This window comes from Musa acuminata, chromosome BXJ1-6 (genome assembly GCF_036884655.1).
Source record: "Musa acuminata AAA Group cultivar baxijiao chromosome BXJ1-6, Cavendish_Baxijiao_AAA, whole genome shotgun sequence".
In the NCBI taxonomy this organism is placed as follows: domain Eukaryota; kingdom Viridiplantae; phylum Streptophyta; class Magnoliopsida; order Zingiberales; family Musaceae; genus Musa; species Musa acuminata.
In genome coordinates this window covers 9,782,175-9,806,203 of record NC_088332.1, presented here as the reverse complement: position 1 = coordinate 9,806,203, position 24,029 = coordinate 9,782,175, and the positions used below count along the sequence as shown (strand labels likewise).

At 40.3% G+C, this 24,029-nt stretch overlaps 3 protein-coding genes across 10 annotated transcripts; all 3 read right to left on the bottom strand.

Annotated features, from left to right (window-relative positions):
* Window positions 1–2,251: 2,251 nt before the first annotated feature.
* LOC135676135 (type IV inositol polyphosphate 5-phosphatase 9-like) lies at window positions 2,252–7,539 on the bottom strand. Of its 6 annotated transcripts, none has more exons than XM_065186987.1 (10): window positions 7,401–7,539; window positions 5,023–6,673; window positions 4,355–4,738; window positions 4,116–4,282; window positions 3,899–4,006; window positions 3,488–3,812; window positions 3,212–3,396; window positions 3,013–3,121; window positions 2,772–2,923; window positions 2,252–2,703 (listed from the first exon to the last, which is right to left on the bottom strand). In XM_065186987.1, exons 3-10 carry the CDS (start codon window positions 4,379–4,381, stop codon window positions 2,466–2,468), a joined length of 1,311 nt encoding a protein of 436 aa, XP_065043059.1. In that variant the 5' UTR covers window positions 4,382–4,738; window positions 5,023–6,673; window positions 7,401–7,539; the 3' UTR covers window positions 2,252–2,465. The 6 variants fall into 6 exon arrangements, with proteins under 6 accessions (XP_065043059.1, XP_065043057.1, XP_065043060.1 ...); XM_065186985.1 differs by having other exon boundaries at window positions 4,355–5,199; window positions 6,578–6,673; XM_065186988.1 differs by having other exon boundaries at window positions 6,578–6,673.
* Window positions 7,540–7,725: 186 nt separating this feature from the next.
* On the bottom strand, window positions 7,726–13,726 carry LOC135676136 (uncharacterized). 2 transcript variants are annotated; one of them, XM_065186991.1, is made up of 7 exons: window positions 13,035–13,722; window positions 12,338–12,376; window positions 12,129–12,199; window positions 10,343–10,407; window positions 10,173–10,262; window positions 9,945–10,037; window positions 7,726–8,466 (listed from the first exon to the last, which is right to left on the bottom strand). In XM_065186991.1, the coding sequence occupies exons 1-7, from the start codon at window positions 13,469–13,471 to the stop codon at window positions 8,065–8,067; spliced, it is 1,197 nt and encodes a 398-aa protein (XP_065043063.1). In that variant the 5' UTR covers window positions 13,472–13,722; the 3' UTR covers window positions 7,726–8,064. The 2 variants fall into 2 exon arrangements, with proteins under 2 accessions (XP_065043063.1, XP_065043064.1); XM_065186992.1 differs by lacking the exon at window positions 9,945–10,037 and having other exon boundaries at window positions 13,035–13,726.
* A 1,146-nt stretch (window positions 13,727–14,872) lies between these two features.
* LOC135583066 (RNA demethylase ALKBH10B-like) lies at window positions 14,873–23,802 on the bottom strand. 2 transcript variants are annotated; one of them, XM_065186982.1, is made up of 8 exons: window positions 22,751–23,802; window positions 22,207–22,326; window positions 18,966–19,060; window positions 18,757–18,874; window positions 17,534–17,653; window positions 17,330–17,442; window positions 17,097–17,251; window positions 14,873–15,747 (listed from the first exon to the last, which is right to left on the bottom strand). In XM_065186982.1, exons 1-8 carry the CDS (start codon window positions 23,301–23,303, stop codon window positions 15,162–15,164), a joined length of 1,860 nt encoding a protein of 619 aa, XP_065043054.1. In that variant the 5' UTR covers window positions 23,304–23,802; the 3' UTR covers window positions 14,873–15,161. The 2 variants fall into 2 exon arrangements, with proteins under 2 accessions (XP_065043054.1, XP_065043055.1); XM_065186983.1 differs by having other exon boundaries at window positions 18,966–19,051.
* Window positions 23,803–24,029: the final 227 nt, after the last annotated feature.

Genomic DNA, 24,029 nt, shown 5'->3' with positions numbered 1-24,029 from the left:
CTTTTATTATTTTTTTTAATTTTTAAATCGAAAATTAGCTATCACTCAATAAAGAAAATGTGTTATCATCCATCAATATTCACAGTATAAACTCATAATTCTAAGATGTGAAATTGGATTTGATCTATAATTCAATGATTTTGACTTACGATGTCGTCGTGTGGTGCTGCGTCCCCATCTCCCCGCGTCCAAACTCTGGCTGGATCAACCCATGTCGGTACACGTCGGGAAGCACACCCACCAACAACACAAACGAAAGCTTGCTCGGCAGCGGGTGATCAAGAGAGAGAAAACTATGGTCACGGGAGACGACGCATCTTGGAACATCAATGCAACTGGACCTCATCGCACTCTCTATCCATCCCTGGCAACGCGTGCAGCCTCCATATCTTCCGTCTCCGAGAGTTCAATGAAAGCAGTCATTAATTGCCGATACGTTTTTGAAGTCTTATCGAAGGTGTAATGCATGCCATTAATGCGAACATATCATATATGTTGAATCTATATTAGGAATCATGTGGAACCGCGGCCGAACCGGTTACGACGAGTGTTAGCGTAAACAACTTTAAGCTGTGGTCTCAGGGTCGATGCAGCTTGGTTCGAGTCCGAATGATGAGGGATCCTCCTGGGACGACTCTTGAAACTGCTGAGGTGGTCGACTGTGGTGGTCCGATCGAGACGGGGTCACTGTTTCTTCCGGGAGGGGGCTTTCGCACCTGCACATAGGTTGGGTCGGGAGAGCTCAGCTCGACCCCTCCAACGATCGAGTTAGTGAATAGTCGCAGGGAATTTTTCTGTTGTCTTTTTTTCTCTTTCACTTCCTCGGAGCGCGAGAGTTTTTATAGTAAAGGTTACCGTTGCCTGATGTGCCCGCTTGCAGGGAGTAGGATCGTACTCCTAGTAACGTCTAACATCGACGTTGGTGTGGCATGAAGGATCGAGCCTGAGCAGAATGTTAATGTGCCTCGGTCGGCGTTCCGATCCGTGTTGACCAGGCGCTGTCAGGTTAACAGAGGCACGAGGTGTCATCCGGGGCAACTGACGTCAACCCGAGTCTTATTGCCATTATTACCCTCATCAACGAGGTTCTGCAGGGAGATCGGAGCGAAGCGTCGGTCCTACAAGACGTCGTCTTCCCGTTGCTGGCGGCACTGTTGCCACCGCCACGACTGCTCGGGAGGATGGTAGTGGTGATGACGTTAACACTGCGGATGGCTCCGCAGAGGAGGAGGAGAAGCATGCTCGACTCCACCTTCCCATAATCAATACTGATAAGGGTAAAAATGGTAACAGATGCCACGACGTCAGCCACCCCAGGTGGACGCACTGCCCGAGGAAGCAAGCATTAATGCCGACTTGATGTGCGCCAACGTCACCATCTCTCAGCCAACAACTTCAGCATTTGACTCCATGCGCTCAACCGAGGCAAAGAAGCATGTCGATCGAGGCGTGCCCATATCCTACGGTAGCCCGGTTCTCCACGCAACCCAGTGGCAATGTCAGACGCCACAAGAGGTACTGTCCTGCCCCTGTGTGCAGGTACGAGACAAGGTTGCCTCTTCCCCGACGCTGCGGCAGAGCTCCCCTCCTGACGGGACATCCAGACCAGACCACCGAGGTGGGCCACCAGGAGGACCCAAGGCACCCCACGCAAGATCCCCGTCATTCGGACCCCTGAACGAGCCGCGTCGGCCCCGAGACCACGGCTAAAAAAAGTTATTTACCATAACAGATACTGTTTACTGTTTCAGCATATCTGTTGCATGACCTGTGTTCGTGTTCTGTGCGTGCAAATGCATTTAGCTTTAGTCTGTAGATATGCGGTCCAGAGGAACAAAGTATGCCCTGTAGATACGGTTGGATCGAAGGGGTGTAATATGTTTGATTTCCATTAATTGTATCTTCTTGTCATGCTTGCTAACACAGTACTAAACGATGTTTGAAATCGATCCCCCACTTTGTGTTGTCCATCAATGTTTTTTGGGCTTGCTTCGGACAGCCAGTCAATTTCAGAGACCCATCCATACATCCATCCATCGGGAGATTCTCACAATGATCCCAACCATATTCCTCAGGTGAGGAGGACAAGCGTCCCCCGCATTGAAAAGAGACTCGAGGCCATTGCCGAGTCGCCATCGTCCGATGTCAAATCCCACCTCACTGCAACCCTTCTCCCACATTTGGTCTCCCAATCTGCCGTGGTGTGAGGTCAACCCCACCTCACGTCCCCACCAATCAACGCACATTGGAATAGAATTAGAAACCACCCTTCTGATATCATGGAAGCCGGCAGCCAAGTTGGTGTCACATCCAATCTCATGTCATGGATGCAAATCCCATCCCTCGCTTGCATGGAGCAATTATGTAAACAGGAGGAGCAACCTTAAAAATTGGAGCAAATTATACTCTGTATTATCTATCTATCTACGTAGCCAAATCTCGCTATGTCCCTCGTAATACGTCGATCACAATGCATCGACGTTAATGCTTCTTCTTCTTCCACCTCCACCGTTTGCGTGCTCGTCGTCCGGCCGATCAAATCTCTCCGACAGGAAGAAGCTCCCGAGCGAGTTGAAGCTCCGCCGCACGTCCACGCTCGCGGTGAAGACGGCTCGGACCGGCCGGTGGTCGGACAGCCACGACTCGCACCGGTCGTAGCGCTTCTGCTTCAGGCCGTCGCCGTGCCACAGGATTCTGTCGCACCTGTGTACCATCGCAGGCTTCGTTTCAGCTCTGAGAGGAGACGCGGAGGAGAATGCACTGTGACTCACCATGCCGGAGCTCGCCTTTTCTCGCCTTTCTGGCCTTGAATGCACCCGTAGTACTTGTCGGAGTTGGGGTAGTATTTGTAGGTAGGGGAGAATGTTATGGCCCCCTCCTGCCAGTCTTCGAACACCCTGCCCTTGGAAACCTCTGTTCTGAGCTGCGCGTGGAGAGAGAGAAAAGAGAGAGATGAGACTTGAATGGCAATTGAGGTGAATGAGTTCTACGACAAGGTGGTGTCTAGAGTACCTGATCTCTCTCCAACAAGATGTCCCATTGCTTTTGCTCCACCAAAGATCTTGTTATGGCCTCAGGCAAGGAGATTCTATAGTTCAGATCACCCAGCAAGATTACTCGACTGCATGGAATCCACAACATTGATGTGTATCAGAGCTTACGGTGAACCATGATCAATTCATCATGATAGTAGCAGCCGTATTCAACTTACTCATGATCTAAGATCTTGTGTGGCAGATCGAGAGAAGGACCTCGAGGGAAGCTGGTTCTTGAGAGAACATCCACGGCGTCCGAGTTTCTGTTCATCTCGTCCCCTTTTCTTCCTCCCGAAGCCAGATGACAGCACACGAAGCAGAAGCTGGTCTCGTGCAAGCAGAATCGAACCGAAACCGAACCCTGCGTGCGCGAACTAGCTCAATGACGAACCGAAACCGAAACCGAAACCGAACCAATACAAGCAAGCAGAATCCAGAGTAACATGACAGACCTTGTTTCCCAGGCAGCCCATGACGCCGCAGCCGACGCAGGAGACGCTCGGGTGGCGGATGTAGTACTGGAGCTCATGTCTCGCCCACACTGACACCAGAACTCCGACCATCTGCTTGCTTATAATGCACCGGAAATCTCGAGCAAAGCCTTCCTTCGCTGGACACGCCTTGTGCCTCTCCCCGACCTTTGGTTCTTTTCGACCTTCCAAGTTGGATGAAGACTTGTTCAGTGTTGTCCTGACGAGGGAGTTCCACTGTGCAAGGATTCTTCTTTTCTCTGCGCCTAGCACGTTTTTGGCACTGAGCGGAACGATCTCTTGGAATCTGAGGGAAGCAACAGCAATTGTTATCTCATGAAAAGAGGACAAGTTCATCTGTTCTTTGTGATCTCAGGAAAAAGATGGATTTACCCAAGAACATAAATGTCATAGTAATCGTTGTTAATGTCTAACCAGTCCTCCAGGTTTACATCATCTGATGGAAGGATGCCACCAACATTCCAAGAACCAACGTATAGTCTGCAAGAAAAAAAAAAAGGAGCAAAAAGCAGATACTTCATGTTAGAAATCTTTACGGTCATTGCCTACATCGAAGTCTAAAAATGGTCGAAAAGAACTTGAAACACACTTGTATTTGCGAGTATCTTTGAGATATTTCCGGGGTCTCTTTGGGTCGAACTCATCCAAATTTGCGAGTTCAAGCAACACGTCTGAACAAGGGAGATCTGCAACGAAGGAATTGTTACCCACCGGCCGCCTCAGCAGCTTGTTCGCCACCAGTCTTGGCCACAAGACCTGCACAAAGATTAGTATTTTGGTTAGTTCTTGCAGGAAACATTCACAGAGGAGAAGAAAGCACGTGCTAACCTCTACTTGCTGCTCTTTCTCTGGCATGATGGCAGCGGAAGAGCGAGGAACGGAAGGGAGGATTTGCTTCAAAGCATCGAAAGGAGGTATATAGATAAGAAGAGTGATGGAGGGAGGATACAGGGGACCGCAAGAAAGTCCTGCTGAGAGCTAAAGATACAAAAGACTTGTGGCAAGTTGGAGGAGGATCTCCTCTGACTTGTAGGATGTTGCATGTCAATGACTGTAACTGGTGAGAATAATATGCCACACAAACATACCCACTGGGAAGGGACAAGGGGAAAACTAGGGACCATGGACACACTGTAGCATATGTTCCTTCTTGGATCTTTCTTCCACTCATGTGGATGGTATGGTGTATTGGTGTGGAGGCTGTTCTTTAAGCTGAAATAGGAGTGTAACATAGGGTTAGGAGGCCAACAGAGTCTAGTCCAACTTGCCCTTACAAAAAAAACTCTCCTACTTGTACAAAGCCAACTTGTCTGTCTGAAACATGTGATCGTGAGTTTGATCTAAGTTGCCCATCTAAGTTCTTAACAAACCCATGTTGTCGGTAGTCACTTTCTTACTAGCTCAAGAAATAAGCTTTCATTAGTAACAACTTGTATGCAGTTATAATTGAAGTCAGTAAACTAATCACTAGAAGACTAACATGAACAGACACGAACCAAGTTAGTTCCCAGTCCTTGTCTTTGTCTTGTATGATCAAGTACTGCCCGCTTCTCCATCTGACTTCTTGCAATTGCGACCCCGAGTCTCATCTCCCTCTTCCTACATTTTGTTTTCAGGTTCTTTTCTCAACTGTAGGGAGCATTATGGTCCCTCCTGGCCATCTCCAATCCAACCTATCGAGAACCTCATCAAGGAACCAGAATTAAACTCATAAGCACTATCAAATTGTATCATACAGTCTCTTAGCTTCTAATTAACTTGTCAATTTGAATAGTTGTGTCTTGAAATGCTCAGTTAATTAGCTACCAGTATATTAACAGGAAGTCTTGTTGTGGAAAAGAGAAAGGACTAATCAGACAGATGAATGATCCCATCAATTCCCCTTATATTAAAAAAAAAAAATGCTAGTAGAGAACCAATGATTTGGGAGTTCTAATGGACCTCAGAATCAAGCATTGGATTAGTCAACAAATAAGAAGTTGGCCCTCTTCATAAGATAAGCTTACTGTTCCATCATTCTCCTTTTGTAGTTGTTGATATCTACAGTTGTTCTAATGGTGTTTTCTTTTTCGAGGACCAACCACCAACTTGTTTTCTTCTTCTCTGCTTTCCTCTACATTTTGTCTTCTTCTCTATACTTCTCTCTAACCCTTATCTATTTCCATGTAATACATTTTAAAGTAAAACATTAGATGATGAAATAAACCAGTAGCAGTTTTAAATTTGGACTTAAACATAATCACAACGAACAGTTGTGGGCCAAACCAAGACACAACCCCCAGATACAACCTGCAAGCTAACCAATCAACCATATATCCTCATATACAAGGACCCAAGTGGGTTGCATTACATTGATATGGATAACATTTTGCGACTTTATTAATCTCAATAGTGATTCGATAGGATCTGCAGGTGGACAGGAGCCAGATTTTGGTGACAATGACCCTTGGAGTTGCTCAAACCATCCATTACATAAATAGTCTTATCACAGTAGGCATTGCATAGATCATAATATAGTCAATAAATAATCTTTCTTCTGTGTTTTGTATGTCACAAGTTGCTATTCTTTAGGAGTTTCTCTCATGCAACTAGTGATAGTAAAATCTTTTCTTCAAATTCTTTCCTACTTCTGTAACTGAGATGATCCAAATTGTGTGCAAGAAACAGAGATGGACTAGTTTTAATCTAGTGTCCAATTGCATATACTGATGCAGGAGAAAGATCTTTTATCCTTAACTAAGTCCATCCAAAGTTATCCTCTTATTGTTATTAGCCAAATGGAATTAGAAGGATGCTTTTGATCTAAATCAACTTGGCTCCTAAAATAAACATCAGTCACTAATCCAGCACTTGACGATATCAGGCATGCTTAAATGCAGCTTTAACCTTTTCGCATGTGTGTTATATTGATTGATGGGTGTGTCATCATTATCTAGGCATCTACTTGTGATCAAGTTACCCTTCATAATTGAAATCACAGCTCATGCAACATGTAGGAATTCACCAAGATGTGTAACAAAGTAATCACTGTAAACTAGTTGAGGATGCCACCTTGTTGAGAAGATTAGTTTACAGCAATTGTGTGGGTTCATCCATGAGACAAGTTGGAACTTTTTAAGACAGCGTCCTTGTTGTTGTGATGATGAGCTGCAAAGAAGAAGACAAGCAAGTGAGGTTTCGATATCTGATATGAAAGCACTAGAAAATGTGTCCATGCACTTCACATAGTAATATAATTTTCATCAACAGGAACTAATGATGCTAACTTAGCTTTGACTTGTCTCTATTCTTAGCAGGCAAGAACGTCACAGCTGAGAAACTTGACTGCTTCATCTCCCTATTCAACGACAAACACTAAGAAGGAGACAGGCAGCAATTTGATGTTCTACAAGGAAGAACTCATCAAACTTCCTATACTTTGCAGCTTACCAACTCTACAGAACCCTAACGTGAAAAGGTTACACTTGTGATGTAATATACTACAATCATCAAAGCAACCCAAGTAACTGCACCATAATAATATCACTCTTGTTGTCAAAAGAGGGGAGCAAAAGTAGTCATCAATAAAAACCTGACTAGCAAGTCACAGTACAGACAGAAAAATGAGCAAGACATTAAGGTGTCAGCAGAAGACCACAATTGTTTGAAACGTTTAGCCATTGACATTTACCAGTTCTTTAGAAAGCTGTCCATGGGATCATTGGTCGGATGGTCGAAATTATATAACCAACAAATGGAAGAGTACTAACATCAAAATAGTGTAAGATAACATCAAATTTTAAACCCTAGGATGGTCATTCTAATTTAGCATTCTACAATAAAGAGCTGTTCAAATTATCTATTTTAGATTTTGAAGCCAAGCTCCTTGTCTTACCCATCTCGTAACCAGATCCCATCCTGTTGGTATTGGTCTCAAGTAGCAGTCATTTGGAAAACAATTTGCTGTCCACCAATAATTGCTTATTAGAAGACAGGATCAGGACAATGCAAAGAATTACTTGTGCTGAATGTTTTAGGCTGCAGCAGAAGGAACAAGAGATAAGCAGAATGTCTAATAAGCCAATTAGCATAATTGTGCTCAAATTGTCAATGACTAAAAAATTTACCTCAGCAGGCTCAGATCGCTTCATCAACTCAATGGCATAAGGCGCATAACAAAGCACAATTTATAATGGAGCCCCATTATATTAAAAAGGATCTAATAAAAAACACCAATATCATTAAATATGAGTGGCACATGTACCCGATCAAACACAATGAGTACTTGAAAAGTTTACATGGAAGAAGTTACAATAACAAGGCATCCCTCAGTGGTCCAGAAAAGTAGTGTCCTATCTTATGCACCAACACCACAAAGGGGAATCAAATGATTCAAATCACTGATAATTAGTACAATATGACATGCTTCAGTGAGCCATCAAGTGGCTGCATCAAAATATTTTCTCAACGGTGAGTGGCTAACCAACAAAAAAATTGATACCACAATGTCATTTTAGCAAGCCTAATCTGAGTCGGCTTCTCCGAGCATGATTGAACTATCAAACTCTGAAGCTCAACCAATCGATTATGTCCTGCATGATCTTTTCCCTCTCAGGCTCGATTAAAAGGTCATGTAGGAGATTGTGGTACAGTTTGATTGACTTATCTGTTGAGGAAGCTTCATCAAATAACCTTTGAGAGCCTTCAGGATCAGTTACAGTATCAGAAGCACCATGGAGAACTAGAAAAGGAATTTTGATCTTGTTGAGGTTCTGTAGCAGGTATGTTGACATGCGTAGGATCTCGCAACCAGTCCTGACTCTGATGGAACCAGTGAAAACCAATGGGTCGGAGTACTTGGATTGAAGGGCCTCAGGGTCACGAGAAACAACTGATCCACTATTATTTGCAGCACTAAATTGATATTTTGGGGCTAGAAGACAGAACATTGGGGCGAGAACCTGCCACAGGTGCAGTGATCAAAGACCTTTGCCACATCTCAAATTGTTAAGACCAACAAAAGATTTAAATAGATTAGCCTCATACATTGACCAATTATTTTATACAACATATGCATTTAGTAGTACTAACACAATCTGTTACCATATCATTTTCACCACAGAATATATGCTATCTATATCAATTGAAATAACATATCTTACCAATTCCAATTTATCATCATCTTGAAACTCTCACTCGTTACCACATAGACAACATTGTGGTAAATTCTCGTCCTTGATGCACAATGTTAGATACACATGATACACCAACTCTCTTCCTTGAATAAATATAGTAACAGAAATTATTGAAACAAAAACAATTGGACTATATTACCCCCCAATTTCAATGAAATACAAGATTCAGAAATTCCCAGGTAATATTATCATCTTCTGCAAATGAAACATTGACCTTTTACGAAAGCATATTGATAGAAAAAAACATCATCCAATGACCCAGTGCATGCAGACATGCATCTACTGTATCAAGCACTATAGGTCATACTTTCGTTATGTTAGCCTAGATCTGTCAAGAACACTGTTTTTCAATCCTTTTCTTCTACTGGCAATGGCATATGGTGCATGCTGCTCTATTACTGAATCTCTTGAGATATTCTTAAACAAAGTACACAACATATACAGTGGACTAAAATTCTTTATAAGATCTAACAGTCATATGGTACAGTGGCTTCAATAATTTCTACACCAGGAAACTAAGATAAATGATCACAATCGAAAGGGAGGAAAGAAGAATGCACTCAGTAAAGATTTACTGGGAATATTTGACAAACTCTTGTCAGTTCCTTTTACCATCTTGTCATATTTTAGTTAAAGTAAGGATGCAAAATACCCAATCCTTTGGCTGCAGACCAGTACTCATTTCTTTCTCCAACTCCCAACATAACTTGAGAAAGTAGCATATCTCAATACTTGCTACACAACCAACTAGTGTTTTTTTTTTTCTTCATAAAATGTATAATCAAGCAACTAACCAATTACAAGTATAGTATCAAATAATCCTAACTAATTACATATGCTCCATAGTAGTCTCATTGCACTAGTTTAACGAGAATGTCAACTTTAAAGAACGCTAAGCCGTTTCAGAAAAATCAGAGTGAACACTGGTTCCAGCCTCAATGATTTGTTTGGTAGGAACCCATGAAACCCAAATGATACTGGTATCAAGTGGATGGAAATGATACTTCCTAGGACACTGAACAGTTGATCATTATTAAACATAATCACCAATTAAGCCCTAAGTAAAAGATTCTGTGACAATCGCTTTCAAGAAACCAAAGAGTCTATAAACAGTTGGAACACTTGTGTATTAACTGCAGTTATGCAATCACATATAGTATGATGCATCCATGTTAGTGAATACTCGTTCAAGTCGACAATATCGCTTGTAATGATGTGCAAACAGGACAGAGCAGAAAACTAACCATTACAATTGGATGAGAAGGTTGAACAAGCACAGCAGGCGACGTTAAAACGAGACCTTTAATCCAACCTTCTACTTTTGGATCACAGGCTGCCTATAAATATTCATGATTGAAGAATAATTCATAATAAATTTGAAGTCCACAAAATAGATATTCCACATTGTTAACAACAAAATGCAGGTACTGTAATGCCCATATGTCTGACTCTGACATATGAACGCATACTACCTTAAGAATTATAGCTGCACCAGTTGAGTGTCCAAAGCAAAAGCAAGGTGTCCCAGGATTCTCTGCCAAGACCTTCTCCAGAAATGCTTCCTTTTTTGCAATAAAACAATAGTCAGGAAAACTTAGCCTAAGGCAATATAATGCATGGCACTGTGGTTAAGAGATCATACCAAGTCACTAACTGCATAATCAAGGGAATGAACATATCCATGCAACCCATCACTTCCACCATGTCCTGAGGACATAGATTAAAAAAAAAAAAAAGGTTCAAGCCAGAACTGTTCAACAAGCCAAAACATATATGGTTGAACTGCTATTTCAAGCCACTACATATTTTAATAGTCTATCCATTATGTACTTCTTCTCAAAAGTTAGATTGAGAAGAAGTAATTCTTCAAGCAAAATCAGCTTTAACTTATATTAATCAAAATTGAACTAATTTTCCACTCAACAATTAAATAAATTCTCTCATCGGATAGACTGGCCGGTGATAGTTTAACACATTAAATACAATGATTATCCTAATCTTGACAAAAATTGAAAAATCCAATCAACAGAAAACTTGTAGCATCTTTGCCTCATGCAGTTACAGTCAATACAAGTTAATAAGGAATTTAAATGACCTATGAAGAAGGAAATGAACATTATGAAATTCACGATAAAACCATTCTGTTTTCATTTAGTTAAAACACATGTTGAAGCAAAACATATATCTATAGAAACAGTGCAGTACATGACCACACATTCTATTTTCATTTAATCAAAACATATGTTCAATTAAAATGTATATATTTTATATTCACACTTCAAATTTATGTATTTAACCAAGAACTAAAGACTAGCTAACCTGACTTGTCTCAACGAAGATTAAAGCCAATTTGAGCCAAGTCATAGGGTGCTACATTACATTTGGAACCTGAAAAACCAAATTAAGTACTCCTGAAAATTTAATTGGCATAGTATTTTAAACAAGAACCTAGTCTCACCCAAGACACTGGAATAGGTCAGATCAAAGTCGAGTTTCTTCTTTGATCATATAAATGTGGGAAGAATTGAAGTCATTAATTAACAAGCGATGTTTAAGAACAAAATCAACAATATCAACCTGCATATTTGACATAGGCCGCTAGAAAGCTATTGACAACATTAGACTTTTGACTTGCATATGTAGGGAATATCAAATATATTGTGCAGATCATGTAATCTTACCAAACATAAAGATAATATATTGCACAATGTAGAGTTCCGAGTTGTGTTAATAAGCTTGTGCGAAATTTTGCAGGAAGGAGTGCTTAGTAGAAGTTCAACCTGCATAAAGTTTGCTTTATTTCCACCAACGCCAAGTAAAAGCTTAGCACAATTTGTGTGCAGTATTATCTATTCCCTACGCTAGTTCTGACCTTTACCAGAGTAAACTTAACCTAGTTGAACCCAGTTTGATTTTAAGCTATCTTAATATGAGCAGAGGTGCATTGGTTCCTTGAACCCTGTCTGATCAGTTGGTCTAGGATAATTGATTGCAAGGACCAGACTGTCATGATCCGTTATTAAAATATTATTAAATGTCTATTGATGTCCAATCATGATTATTCTAGCATCATTGAACTCTGTTCTCGAAGGTGACCAGACAGCAGGCAGCCATACATGATTAATGCATAAACATGATATTAATCATTTATTTGTATTATGTATGTTATAATTGTTGTTGGATCTCATGATACAGATACAGTGGATGCATGCCATATGTTGAATAAAGAATTAATGGCTCCTTAGTGTTGCTTATGGTACTGTCCATGTCATTGGATGGCATCGATGATCCATTTGTATGCATAACATCAAAGTTCACAACAGAAACAAACTTGTGGCAAGAACGTAGTATATGCATAACACTGATCAACTTACGATAATGGAATGACTGACCTTAAAAGTGAAAATGTTAATGGAGAAAGAACTTACCCATCCAATCCATTGCATATACTTTAAAACCATTTTCATTGAGTTTCTCAGCAAAGTCATTGTATCTACCACTGGGACAAAAATAACAACAACATTATCAAATGATCATCTCTATCACCATTGACAGACAAGCATGGACAAATACACGAGTTTTATAAATAACAAGACATGTAGTCTTTAAAATAACATGAAGATTTTACATCGCATACCTGTGCTCATTCAATCCATGCAACAGAACAACCAAACCCCTGCACAGCAATCCAGTCAATATTTGGATACAAAAAAATGATTATATATCTTCTATCTAGCTATGGTAATTGATCCATCATGCATTCACATTAAAATCTCGGGCACATGTGTATAGTGCCTTTATGTCAAGGGCAACTCTAGACAAGCTAGGTTGATTAACCCAAGTGTTCTTGATACATTGCAGCTAAAAGACACCGAAGTAATCCATTTGTAGAAATTCAATAGGAGGCGACATGGAAGAACTTGTTACTTTCTTAGAAGTCAGATATTTATGCAGAAACAGATTAGCACAGTCCCAAACATTCAGACGAGGGATTGTGACCATTCCTACCAAACCCAACGACATGAGACTCTACACAAAAAGCAAATGACGCTCATTCCAAGAAGCAACCCTCCAAGACTAATCCAGACACAATCAAGAATGAGCAAGAGGTGGAAAACCAATTTCGTCTTGAAGCATGGATACCCAAGAAACAATCATGACGTCCAAGATTACCTAAAAATTTAGAGATACGATGAATAATCTACACGTGTCAGGTACAAGATTGCACAAAGTAGGGTCTGACGAAAAGACAAAAAAGAAACAAAAGAAATATAAAGAAAACAACGTGTTATTTCAACCCAAGAACATGAGAACTTGGAGGATCAAAGCCCTACCTGGTCTTCAAATTTACAGGAGTCCAAGATTGAGTGAAAAGAGTGTCGCCTCTGGCCGTGGTAAACAACGAGAAGTCCCTTCCAAGTTGCCCCTCCTTCATCGCCTCCACCACCCGCCGCACCGCCAGGGCCCGCCTCCACGACGCATCATGCTCCCGCTGCCTCCGCGGCACCATCGCGGCCGGCACCCTCACCACCACCCCGCCGTGCCCGCCCTTCCTGCTGGCCTCTGGACGCCCATCAGCCGGGGCGGGGGCCGACCGCTCCGCCGTGGACACGAGCAGCGGCCGCCACCGGAAGGGGAGCAGGAGGAGGAGGGCAGCGGCCTGGAGGAGGAGGAGCAGCCCCCGGAGGACGCGTACGGACAGGAGGGCGGCGACGCGGCCGCTCGCCCCCGACGTCAGCATCGGCTGCTCCGCTCTCATCACCGCCTCCATCTCGATCGGAACTGGTCTTCACACGGCTCCAAAGATCAACAAAAGTGAGGCGATGAGATCACAAATGAGAGGGAGAAATCGAATCTTTAGATCCGATCTTTTAGCGTTCTGGATTGGCGAGACGTCGTGAGTTCCACGAATCCGAGGGCCCTCCCGTTGCTAATCTCTACGCATCCCAAGAAGGCCCGTCGGGTCGTTCTTTTATCGCTGGCGTCGAAGGGAATAGAACACAATGGAAGGACGGAACCCCTTCGACGCGTGCATGCCGTTTCTGATGACAACCGAACTCACCCATGAATAGTAAGTAGGCCAGAGGGAGAGATGCGAAGCATGGGCCCCAAGGAAGTTGAGCCTTTGGGATGTACTCGTTCGGTGCCGTAAAATATTTCGACTGTGATATCTGGTGACACTGGGGGATCCACGCGTCCGGTGGAGTTCAGCCTGGTCGGACACGTGGCACGGTGCGGCGCCAGGGCGCCGGGATTGCTTGTCCGTCGATTTGGTCGGCTATCTTGAGAAAGTTTGACTCTGATGACTCATGGACGGCGAAATGTTGAAATAACGGCTGTTATAAATGTTGATTGCCGTTATCCTGTGAGAGGCTAATATGACGGTGCCTACAGGCAACGATTTAATACAGATACCGGTATTCCTTTTGTTCGAATTGAGTCGTTCGAATACCAGTGAAAGCTTTATGTAGACTGTAAACGATAAAAAGTATGTCTCATGTATCAGTAATTTCTTTTAAGAATAAAAGGCCGTTTTTAATATATGTAGTCTTAGACGAAGGAAAATGATTCTTTAAGAGATATTACAAACAACAAATTAAGATTTTAAATATATCAAAACGGAATCTCCAAGCATGACTCTCGGCAAAAATAAAAATTGAAGGTAACAATTGCCAATATGTAATAAAACTGGAGGAAATATTCTATACAAGTATTATCCTATTGATTGTAGGATTTAGTTTCCTTTTCACGAACCAAATGACACAGGTAATGACCTGAAATGAAGAGGAGCCATCTGCGAAATGTTAGGATTAAGAACTGAAGAGTAATGCGGCATAACAATGCTCTGCCTGCCGATGCACATGAATAGCATTTATGAAACCGAAGTCTGCAACCTTTTAAACATGAAATCATATTTATTAGCCTTCAGGGAACACCTGTTGTAGTCCTCCGGTGCCATGTTTTGGGGATTATTCACTTTGATGCAATAATGTACAGGAAATATATGTAGGAGATTTGACAGTTTACCAGAATCGGGCCAGGAGAAGAGTCAAATGAGTTATCTGGGGGCTCGTTCGATGATAGGGAAGAAGCAGGCAGCCGATCAGCATTCATATTAAGCTAGAGCTGAAGAGAAACCTGCTACCGTCCCAGTGCGAAAGATATGCCATCATTACCTCGACAAGTGTATTCAGGTTCTCTTGAGAAATGTAGCTGTAAGCCGTTGGTGTAATTGAACAGGAGCTGAAGATGAAATAAAAAAGTATGAAGACCCTACAAAAAATAAAATGGAAAGGTTTACTCGTGATTCTTGACATGCGAAAAGGACAAGAGGTGGTTTAGTGATTCCTCTGCTGATCTTTACATTTGCTCCAAAATTCTTTTCCAGTTTCCTGACCGTCCTGCTATTGCTCGAAAAGAATGCGACTCCTTTTCTCCTTCAGTCTCCACTATACCTTCCTCTACCTGGCAGAATTTTCTGTCAGCTTTTTCACCAGCTTCTTAGCAGCCACATTTTTTTGTTCATCAGGGGCAGCATTGTCGATGCTCAAGCACCCATCGTATTCCAGCATAGGCTCAGTCAGATCCTGTGTATTCTTCGGAGAAGCATCATTGTTACAATTTGGTTTCTGCTCCCCGTTGCTCTCAGATGATGCAAATGTATGTGGAGCATAGAAAGCCCCAGATGAAATTGGAGCCACTGGTAGCTGTTGAGATGGAGGCGAATGGACAGAACCAGGGGGAAGAAAGACTCCAGTGCCAGGAACTGGAAATGGAGGATTAGGGTGCATAGGAGGGGCTGCCACTGTCCACCCAACAGTTGTAGGAGGCACCACAGGAGGTGCCATAAACAGCGGCTGGACGCCATTTGGAAGAGACATACTCTGAGGATGCATTGGTGGCACTTGTTGCTTACGGCCTGGCAGATGACGGGAGAAGTTCTTTGGTTGGGATTTTCCAAATGTCAAAAGGATGCGCTGCTTGCGAAGGGAAGGGATGGCACGTTTTGCTAGATCTGCACTTTTTCCTTCCATTACAAGAAGAGCCCTGGAATAGGGAAGAACACAGTGAAAAAAGCAATAATGACTGCTTAAAGAAGCATTTGATTGCTCACAGTTCAACTATAACGAGGCTAATAAAAAGGATGACCTGTTTCTAACTTCTTGGGAAATTTGATCTAGAATTCATTTTTATGATGAAGCATTCTAACACAAGCATCAAGCAGAGGAAAAAAATGGTGGTGTTCTCACAGGTATAGAATGGATGTTGATCTGATCAAAACAGGTTGAATTTTTGCAAGTATTCATCTAACTATATGACAGATGAAGATCAGGTGTTTTGTATTATTTACTAAAGTAATCTAAAATTTAGTTTTATGCATACATGCTTTTTACACCATTCTTTGCTTGTTAGAAAATACCAAAAAATTAAAAAAATTCAAATCACATGTATCTTGCATGGAGACATACTTGTATTTTCAAATTGGCTCATCTGTACAGACTTTTTGGTAATGGAATAAAATCTGCTAACAGAAAAGAAAATTCTTACTCATTTGCTGTCTACCACGTCCGACAAACCCCCCATTACACAAATCATTTGTCAGACTTAGAGATAAGTTGCTTTGCTTGCTTATGTTTGTGGCAAAAATAACAGGAACATAAAATCTTTAAGAAAAAAAAATCCACTTAATGAAGAAACAAAAATTGAATGCTTCACTTATCAGAAAGCAACTTGCCTTAAAAGAAATTCAAATACATTTCTGATTCTACTGCATGCTCATTGCTATGAGTCCAATTTGAACTTGATGGGTGTCCATAGTCAAGCAAATTGAGTTGTCAACTCACTTACAATAGATTCCACATGATTAGTGAAAATAGTAGCCTTTGCAAGTATTTTAAGTGACACTAGAATGGGCAAAAAGATCCTATTAATAGTGAAGTGTTCAAATTGTTTCTAGGCATGATCCCACTGAACTTATTGATAGAAACAAGGTTTTACATCTTGGACCGATACAATATCAGTGTACAAGATTGTATAATGACTCATACCGCTTAGTATAATCCCAGAAAACAATAAAAACATAATTACCAAACGCTACCAAACTGTATGGTCCGATACCGGTTCTTTGTTGGACCAGTATTTGAAACGATGACTAGCAAGACACTAAGGATTTTGAGCTCTTCTTTCTTCCTATTTTATAAATTCACAGATTCAATAAATTTTTTGTTGCATACTCAACAAGACTTTGTATACCTAAATGGAGGAAAATATCCACTAGTTGGTTAACTTAAAGCAAAGAGAAAAGCAAATTAGATCACCTATAAATAGTTTCTTAGATAACAAAGAAAACTTGAGTAAACATGTAAAATAAGAATTCTGGTGTACAAAATGCATACCCTGCAGTGAGAGAGAGCTTCAAAGAGCCATTGTAGTTTCCCCTGTGATCTGATCCTACTGCCCGGCCATATACAATATCACAGTCAGTCAATAATAAGTTACAAACAGGCCTACCGTACCAAGGTGGCCATGTGTGAGGTTGTGAGTGATCCCCCTTCACATAAGCATCCATGTCAGTTCCTGCTAAAACAAGTTCCTAGAGTACCACAAAAAAATGGTAAAAGTTTCTTACCTCATTAAATAAGTCAATAATGCAAAAATCAGGTTTAACTGGCAAAACTTGCAGCTGAACCAAGCTATGAAGCATAACCTGCAGTACACTAGGAATGGCCTCTACCTTTTTCTCTGAAATTTTTGTATTCCGTGTAAAGTGGATTTTGTAGACATTAAAAGAAAAGAATACTGAAACTCTTCAGTCATGAAGCCGGTAACTTACCACCAGAGCTCACAGTGGTCTTTTCATCTTCTTGAGGTCCCTCATTAATGGGAATGCCAAACTGAATCATTTCTCTTCCATGTCCCTTCATTGGTCTTTTCAATGTTACAAGTGTTTGACCTGCTTTTTCATCATTCCAAGCATGTAAAATACAGCAGCCAATAAACACTGTTTTTGTTTCGATAAAAACGACTCAAAACATAAAAGAATTTCCAGGTGCATTAGAAAAGTAAAAACAAAGATTTCTATAACAAGGAATATGCATGTGTATCATGCTTATCCAAAGAAAGATCGTCCCATTAGTCACTACAATGGACAACTATCTAAATACTTTATTGCATTAGGAGTAACAAGGATAATAATCTAAAACTAGAAATACAGTTCAGATGACAATTCAATTGTCTATGGTGAGAGGAAAAAAAGTCGAATCTTTTACTTTAAGATATTACCGATTGCAGCCATCTTGTGCTAGCTGGCTAATCCATGAAAAACCAAAAGGCATGTTCCATATACCATGAGAAACCTTCCATGATGAGAAGGATTTATCATTATAAAAATATTACTTATAGAGCATTATATTGCAATTTGCCCCCATCTTAACAATATTAAATTCCACAAAATATTCACTAGGCAATTTTCCAATTATGTTGCAAAATATCTATTACAGTCAAAACAATAGATCTGCAAATCTATCATGAACATAAAGATGTCAGGAGCAAGCCCCTTTGCATTAATCATTAAGCTTTTCTGACTAATGGCTGTTGATCCAAAAATTTTGATTGAAATTATGCTAAAGAATTTTCAATGAGTTAAATGACACAGTATTGCAACAACAAATAAAGTAGGAACCAATCAAATCCATCATTCAGGATTTAATATGCTGAATCAAGAACAATGATGTCGGTTTATGTAATTGAAGCATATTATATGCTTAGTTCCATGGGATTAATTCAGAGCAACTGCACCACATCATAGCTAAACCAATCCCTTAGTGAAAACATTATATCATTATCATCTGGGGGAGAAACTATCTGATTAGTTTTATGCTATTATTTATCATATGAACATATATTCACAATCATATATTGTTTATCATATGAATAATATATTCATAAACAAGTCCCAGATGAAAATATTTAAATTAATAGCAAAAAATTCATCCAAAAAGATGATTATTGTCTTATCCTGAAAGATGGAAGGAAACGGGTAATAGCGAAGCTTGCCTGGGAGTTCTTTTCTATGACCAGCAGCTCTCGTTTCATAGGCTAATGAAACAAGTCTTATAATCTCTGAGCTATTCAGAAAATCCTCATACAGTTTCAGTCCTTCAACAACATTAACCTACAAAGTTTTGTTTTGTGGTTTAGTTGCTGGTTTGAGCTATAAGACTAGATAAAATGATATTTTGTTCCTTCATGTACAAGAAGCATACCATTGTGCCATCACTTATTTCTTTGGCCAAAAATTCTTTTGGCATTAAGTAGCCTTTCTGATTTTCGTCTGGATTTGAAGTTATATCTACATCACCTTTAGTAGAATCATTGCAAGTCCTTAAAAAATTGAATTGATACAAAATAATATATATATTTTAAATTCTGCATGGGTGAACAATAAAAATAATAACAAGTACATTGATGATAATAACGATACACATATTTGCGTTAAAGAAAAAAATGCACTAAATCACATTAAATCCTCAATAAAAATCAGGTGAAGAGTAATGAATCTAAGAAAATCCACCTTAAAGAGCAATCTTAGAAATTCTAGCTGTTGGCATTCATATGTGATGGCATGAAAGTACAATACCAACTCATTATGTATGGAAAATGAGATAGCCCTCGTAAAGAGTCAATTTCAACAAATTTATTAACATTTCAAACTGGTGCATCCCAGCAGAACTGAACAAATGAAATTGTCAAGTACAGAAACATTCTTTAACCTTTCGGGCAGAGATGCATAGCATGGTGAATAACCAAATCTCAATCGAAATAAAAACTTCAGGAGGAATCTGTGAAATGACATCAAATTAAAATTAAGAGAGATAAAGAATTCTCACTGTTTCTTACAAGTGAATTTTCTTGAGGGTTATGATAGTCTGATTTGTCATGATTGCAAGTATGAAATTATCTTGTTTACATTTTGTTTAAAATCATCCAAATTTTCACTTGTTTCATAGAGCATTAATGGACATTGATAGGGCAGGGGAACCATCTATCAGGCTTACTGACCAACACTTTGCTTAATTTCTCTATGGATGAATTATGTTGTGCATTCATTGACTATTTTCCCTTTTTTTTTCATATGCACAATACAACAGTGAAGTTTCTGTGTTGTTTTCCTCCAAACAATTGAGAAATACTTTCCTTCAAGGAGATTAAGACCTTCTTGAAGAGTTACATTTCAGAGGATGGCCATTCAACCAGTTGAGGGGGTGTCCCAGTCACAAGGCATCTTTTGCTCATCTACTTCAGCAACAGTAAAGACATTGATATACTATCAATTAGTTTCCAAATTTTATGTAACTAAAAGGCAACCATTTGTATGTGACAAAGTATAGATACTCTTTTTGGCTCACAAGGAGTTTGCAAAGCAAAATGTAAAATACTGAAGTTTTAGGTTCTTAGACACTTGTCTAAACTTGTGTTGCTGATTTTGGTTAGTTATGGTACGAAGAAAATATAGAATGCAGCTTCATGTAATAGCTGATATGAACCGGCATGTAGGAGCAACAGAAAGGGGCAAAAGTGGAAAAAGAAGTGGCTACTAGAGAAAGAGGCTGCAAGGCATCTAAAGGAAGAATACGTAAACAAGAAAGGCATCCCTAGAAGTACCCAAAAAATTAATTGACCAACATACTTGAATCACATAATTCATAAATATAATAACTAGAATATGGGTCCATGTCTAGATTCCTCAATGACCTGTTACATTGATTGGTGGTCTGTTTCCCGAGTGAGAAGTGATATTTTGTCCAATACTTTTGGCTTGTCTAAGCTTCTTGACCACATCAGTTAGATTTGTGCTTGTGATCTTTCAAATATTCAAAACAATCATTACCACCTGTAGCTACAGTGATAGACCAACAATATCCAGTTGACTTCTTTTGAGCAGCAATATCAAAAGCAACAGTAGTTCTGAAGAAGCCTACAAATGGATTGGATAGAGCCATATCTGATCCAAGATGAGCCAGATATGGATCAACATACTTTTATCCAATAATTCAATTTCTGATTGGACAATTATCTAACTAATCAGCAGGGTGAAAATGGAAATTTTTGTACACTACATAAATCTTCACTAAATTGAAACCTTCATACACTCACAAGACAAACTTAACTAAAACTCCTTCCAGATCAAAGGTAAACCTAACTGAGTGCAGCTTGCACCAAATCATCTTCACTATCTGCCATCATATTCCCACGACTGTCTGATAATGCATAAGGCTTCAAGAGCCAGGGCTTGATGAAAAACCAACATGACCAACATGAAGCTTCCTCTTGACTGGTACATGAAATGATAGCATAGCATTAGTCTTCTATGCCATTCAAAGCAACCCCGGTGGGACCTTGAAATTTGTAGAAAGATAAGAAACCTGAAAATCAAACGTCAACTTCTTATAAAACATATTCTAAGTATATACAATTCTGATAGGGTTTTATCGTTCACACAATATCTAGTTTCCCATTTGATTGATTCCTCACATGGATGAGCAATCTACAATATTTATGACATAGCAATTGTTCCTGTGCCTCTTCTGGATCCTTCGCTGTTTAAATGTTCTTCAGGATTTGGAATTGTCCTGTTCATGTAATCCACAAGTCAACTTGATTTCATCAATATGTTTATTTCTGTATCCCTTGTCAAAGATGTTATTATTTTCTCCATTTTCCATAAACCAATGGGCTCTATTTCTGATTGTAGTGACAAACATTGCATAGAAGAAAAACAAAAGAGACCTAGAAAAGTATTTTATGGTAAAAATAACAGAAGTTTAACAGGAAGGATTAAAAAAAAAAGTTACCAACAGATGGTTTAGTGTACTTGCTACTATGGCAAAAGGAAGGGAAAATGATAAGATTTAGAAGACAACTGGAGAGGAAAAGATAATAGTGTTCTTGCAACAAGGTAAATATCTTTTCATTGATCAACAATCATCTACAGTAGAATTGTTCTGATTAATCACCTTTCTGTGTATGAAGATAAGGTTAAATTTAGTTCAACCATAATTATTTAATTTTTTTAATATCTAAAATATGATTCAACAAAGGCTATCCGGAAGCTCAAATTATTGTTGACCAATGTTCTTTAAGAATAAGATTCAGAATGAAATATTGATATAAAACTCTGAAAATTGCCTTCAAGAACACAGGAATAACATCCAAATGGATCAAGACACTACATAAAATCAAAGTAAAACAAATCAGACTGGCCTGCATTGTCATCCAATGATCCAATAAAATAGTTCCCACAACATCTTCAAAGTAACCAAACTCATCCAACCAGTGCAGATTTGATACCTTCTTTTCTTATCAAAATGCATGAGATATATAATACTAACAATGCACTGAAACAAAATTTGAAATTCCAGATCCAGGCTTGCATACCCATCCTTCTAATAAAGTCCTATCTATAAATAAACAAAAGACAGTTATTACCGAATAGCAAAACCATACCTTTGCAGTCCAAGGCTCGACTATCACCTGCGGGTTCCGACTCATAGCAGTTGGGCTCAACTACGTTTGCTCTGTCCTTAAGGCTGCTATATGCTTTGGAGCTAGGTACATTGCATACTCCTGAATGTATTTAATTGCATAAACTGAGTATCAGATCATAATGTGGAATTACTACAATTGTAATGGCAGTTGTACCTAACTCCATTTAACCATGGAAATTAAATATTCTCAAGCATGTAATGAATGCCAAGGACAGATACTAAAGGGGGAAAAAGTTGTGATGAGCAAACCTATTTTTACAAAGATAAAACCATGTTAAGATATGATCAATATTGGGATATGAAAATCATGCATTAAAGAAGATCAGAACGGGTAAAATGTCTTACCTTGGTATGTAAGCTATTGTGATAATTTGGGTGTGCATCGTAAAGTCTCCAATTTCTGTTTTGATCTTGTTTATGATAATTTCTTGCTTTTCCAATAATATGTGATACTGCTACAAATTATACAATAAGATTAGTAGGATAGCTTATAGCACGCTCACCATCCTTCTCAGCATGAGGTGGTGCGTCAGTCTTCTGGCTGGTGTCAGTGTATGTTTCCAGCTTATCATCCCTCTTCTCTGTATTTACATCGTCAGACATAGCCATACCAGATGCAAGCGATCCATGGGTATCTAGAACTCCATCGGATCGATGTCCGTACCCATGCCCAAATCCGTTCTTTCTTCCATTTTCTTTCGGACCGTAGGAGCGCCTCTGTGGGATCTGCGGACGCTGTTTCCCCTCCACCCGCTGCAGCGCGTACATAACATTGGCGACGGGAAAGTACTGCTGCAGGTGGAGTATGGGCGCCCAGTGAAATCGCCGCTGGTGGATGCATCCCGCAAGGTGGTCGTACTGCCCGGGCTCGCCGGTGATCCTGAGGTGATGCATCAAAAGGTCGATGATAGCATTGGCCGCAGCAAATTCCCCCCTCAGCCACGAAATAAATCCGTCCCTCTCATCCACAAACCACTGCTGTGGCACCTCGCTCGCACCCCCGCCCACCGGCAACTGCATTGGGTCCGCCACCGCGTTACCCGACGCCGCTGCCATCACCAGGGTTTCTAATTCAGCCCCCTAACCCCAGATCCAACCATTTCCGCCTCAAGATCCTTCAAAAAAAGGGTCAAAGAAGCACCAAAACCACGAAAAAATCAAACACAATCTCCGATCCTCGGATCAACGAGATCGGAGACCAGAATATTGCGCTTCAAGAAACCAGATCTTTCCGTCCACCCAGCAAACAAGAGAAGAAGAGATTGAAGGAGATTGGAGAGAGAGGGAATAAGGAACGGGTTAGGAATCCGATCGAAAGATACAAAGTATTCGGAGGATGATTTATGTTCCGGCGATGAGATCTGGATGGGATTGGGTGGGGGAAGAGGGAGGAGGAAATCAGGACGGAGGCGGGGAGGAGTAGAGGTGGCTTGTGACGTACGCTAACTTGTTTCCTCCGTGCCTAGAGCTCTGCTTTGTCTTCCTGGTTTCCTTCTCTCACTGTGCCCCCTCTTATGACGGAAGGGGAGAGAGGACTTCGGATCCTGGAGGGAAGACTCGTTTGGTGTCGGTCCACGCACCTCACAAATGGAAGGCTTCATCTGAACCCTCCATCTGATTTGGTGGATGTGCTGATTTGATGATAAAAAATAATTAAAACGATTTTTCTATTTACTATTTTATCGTTGGTGCCTGCGGCAGATGGTTCTAGAAGTATCGTTTTCGAAAAAGAATAAATGATTATTTGTTATTTTAAAATAAGAAAAACAATAATAAAACTGA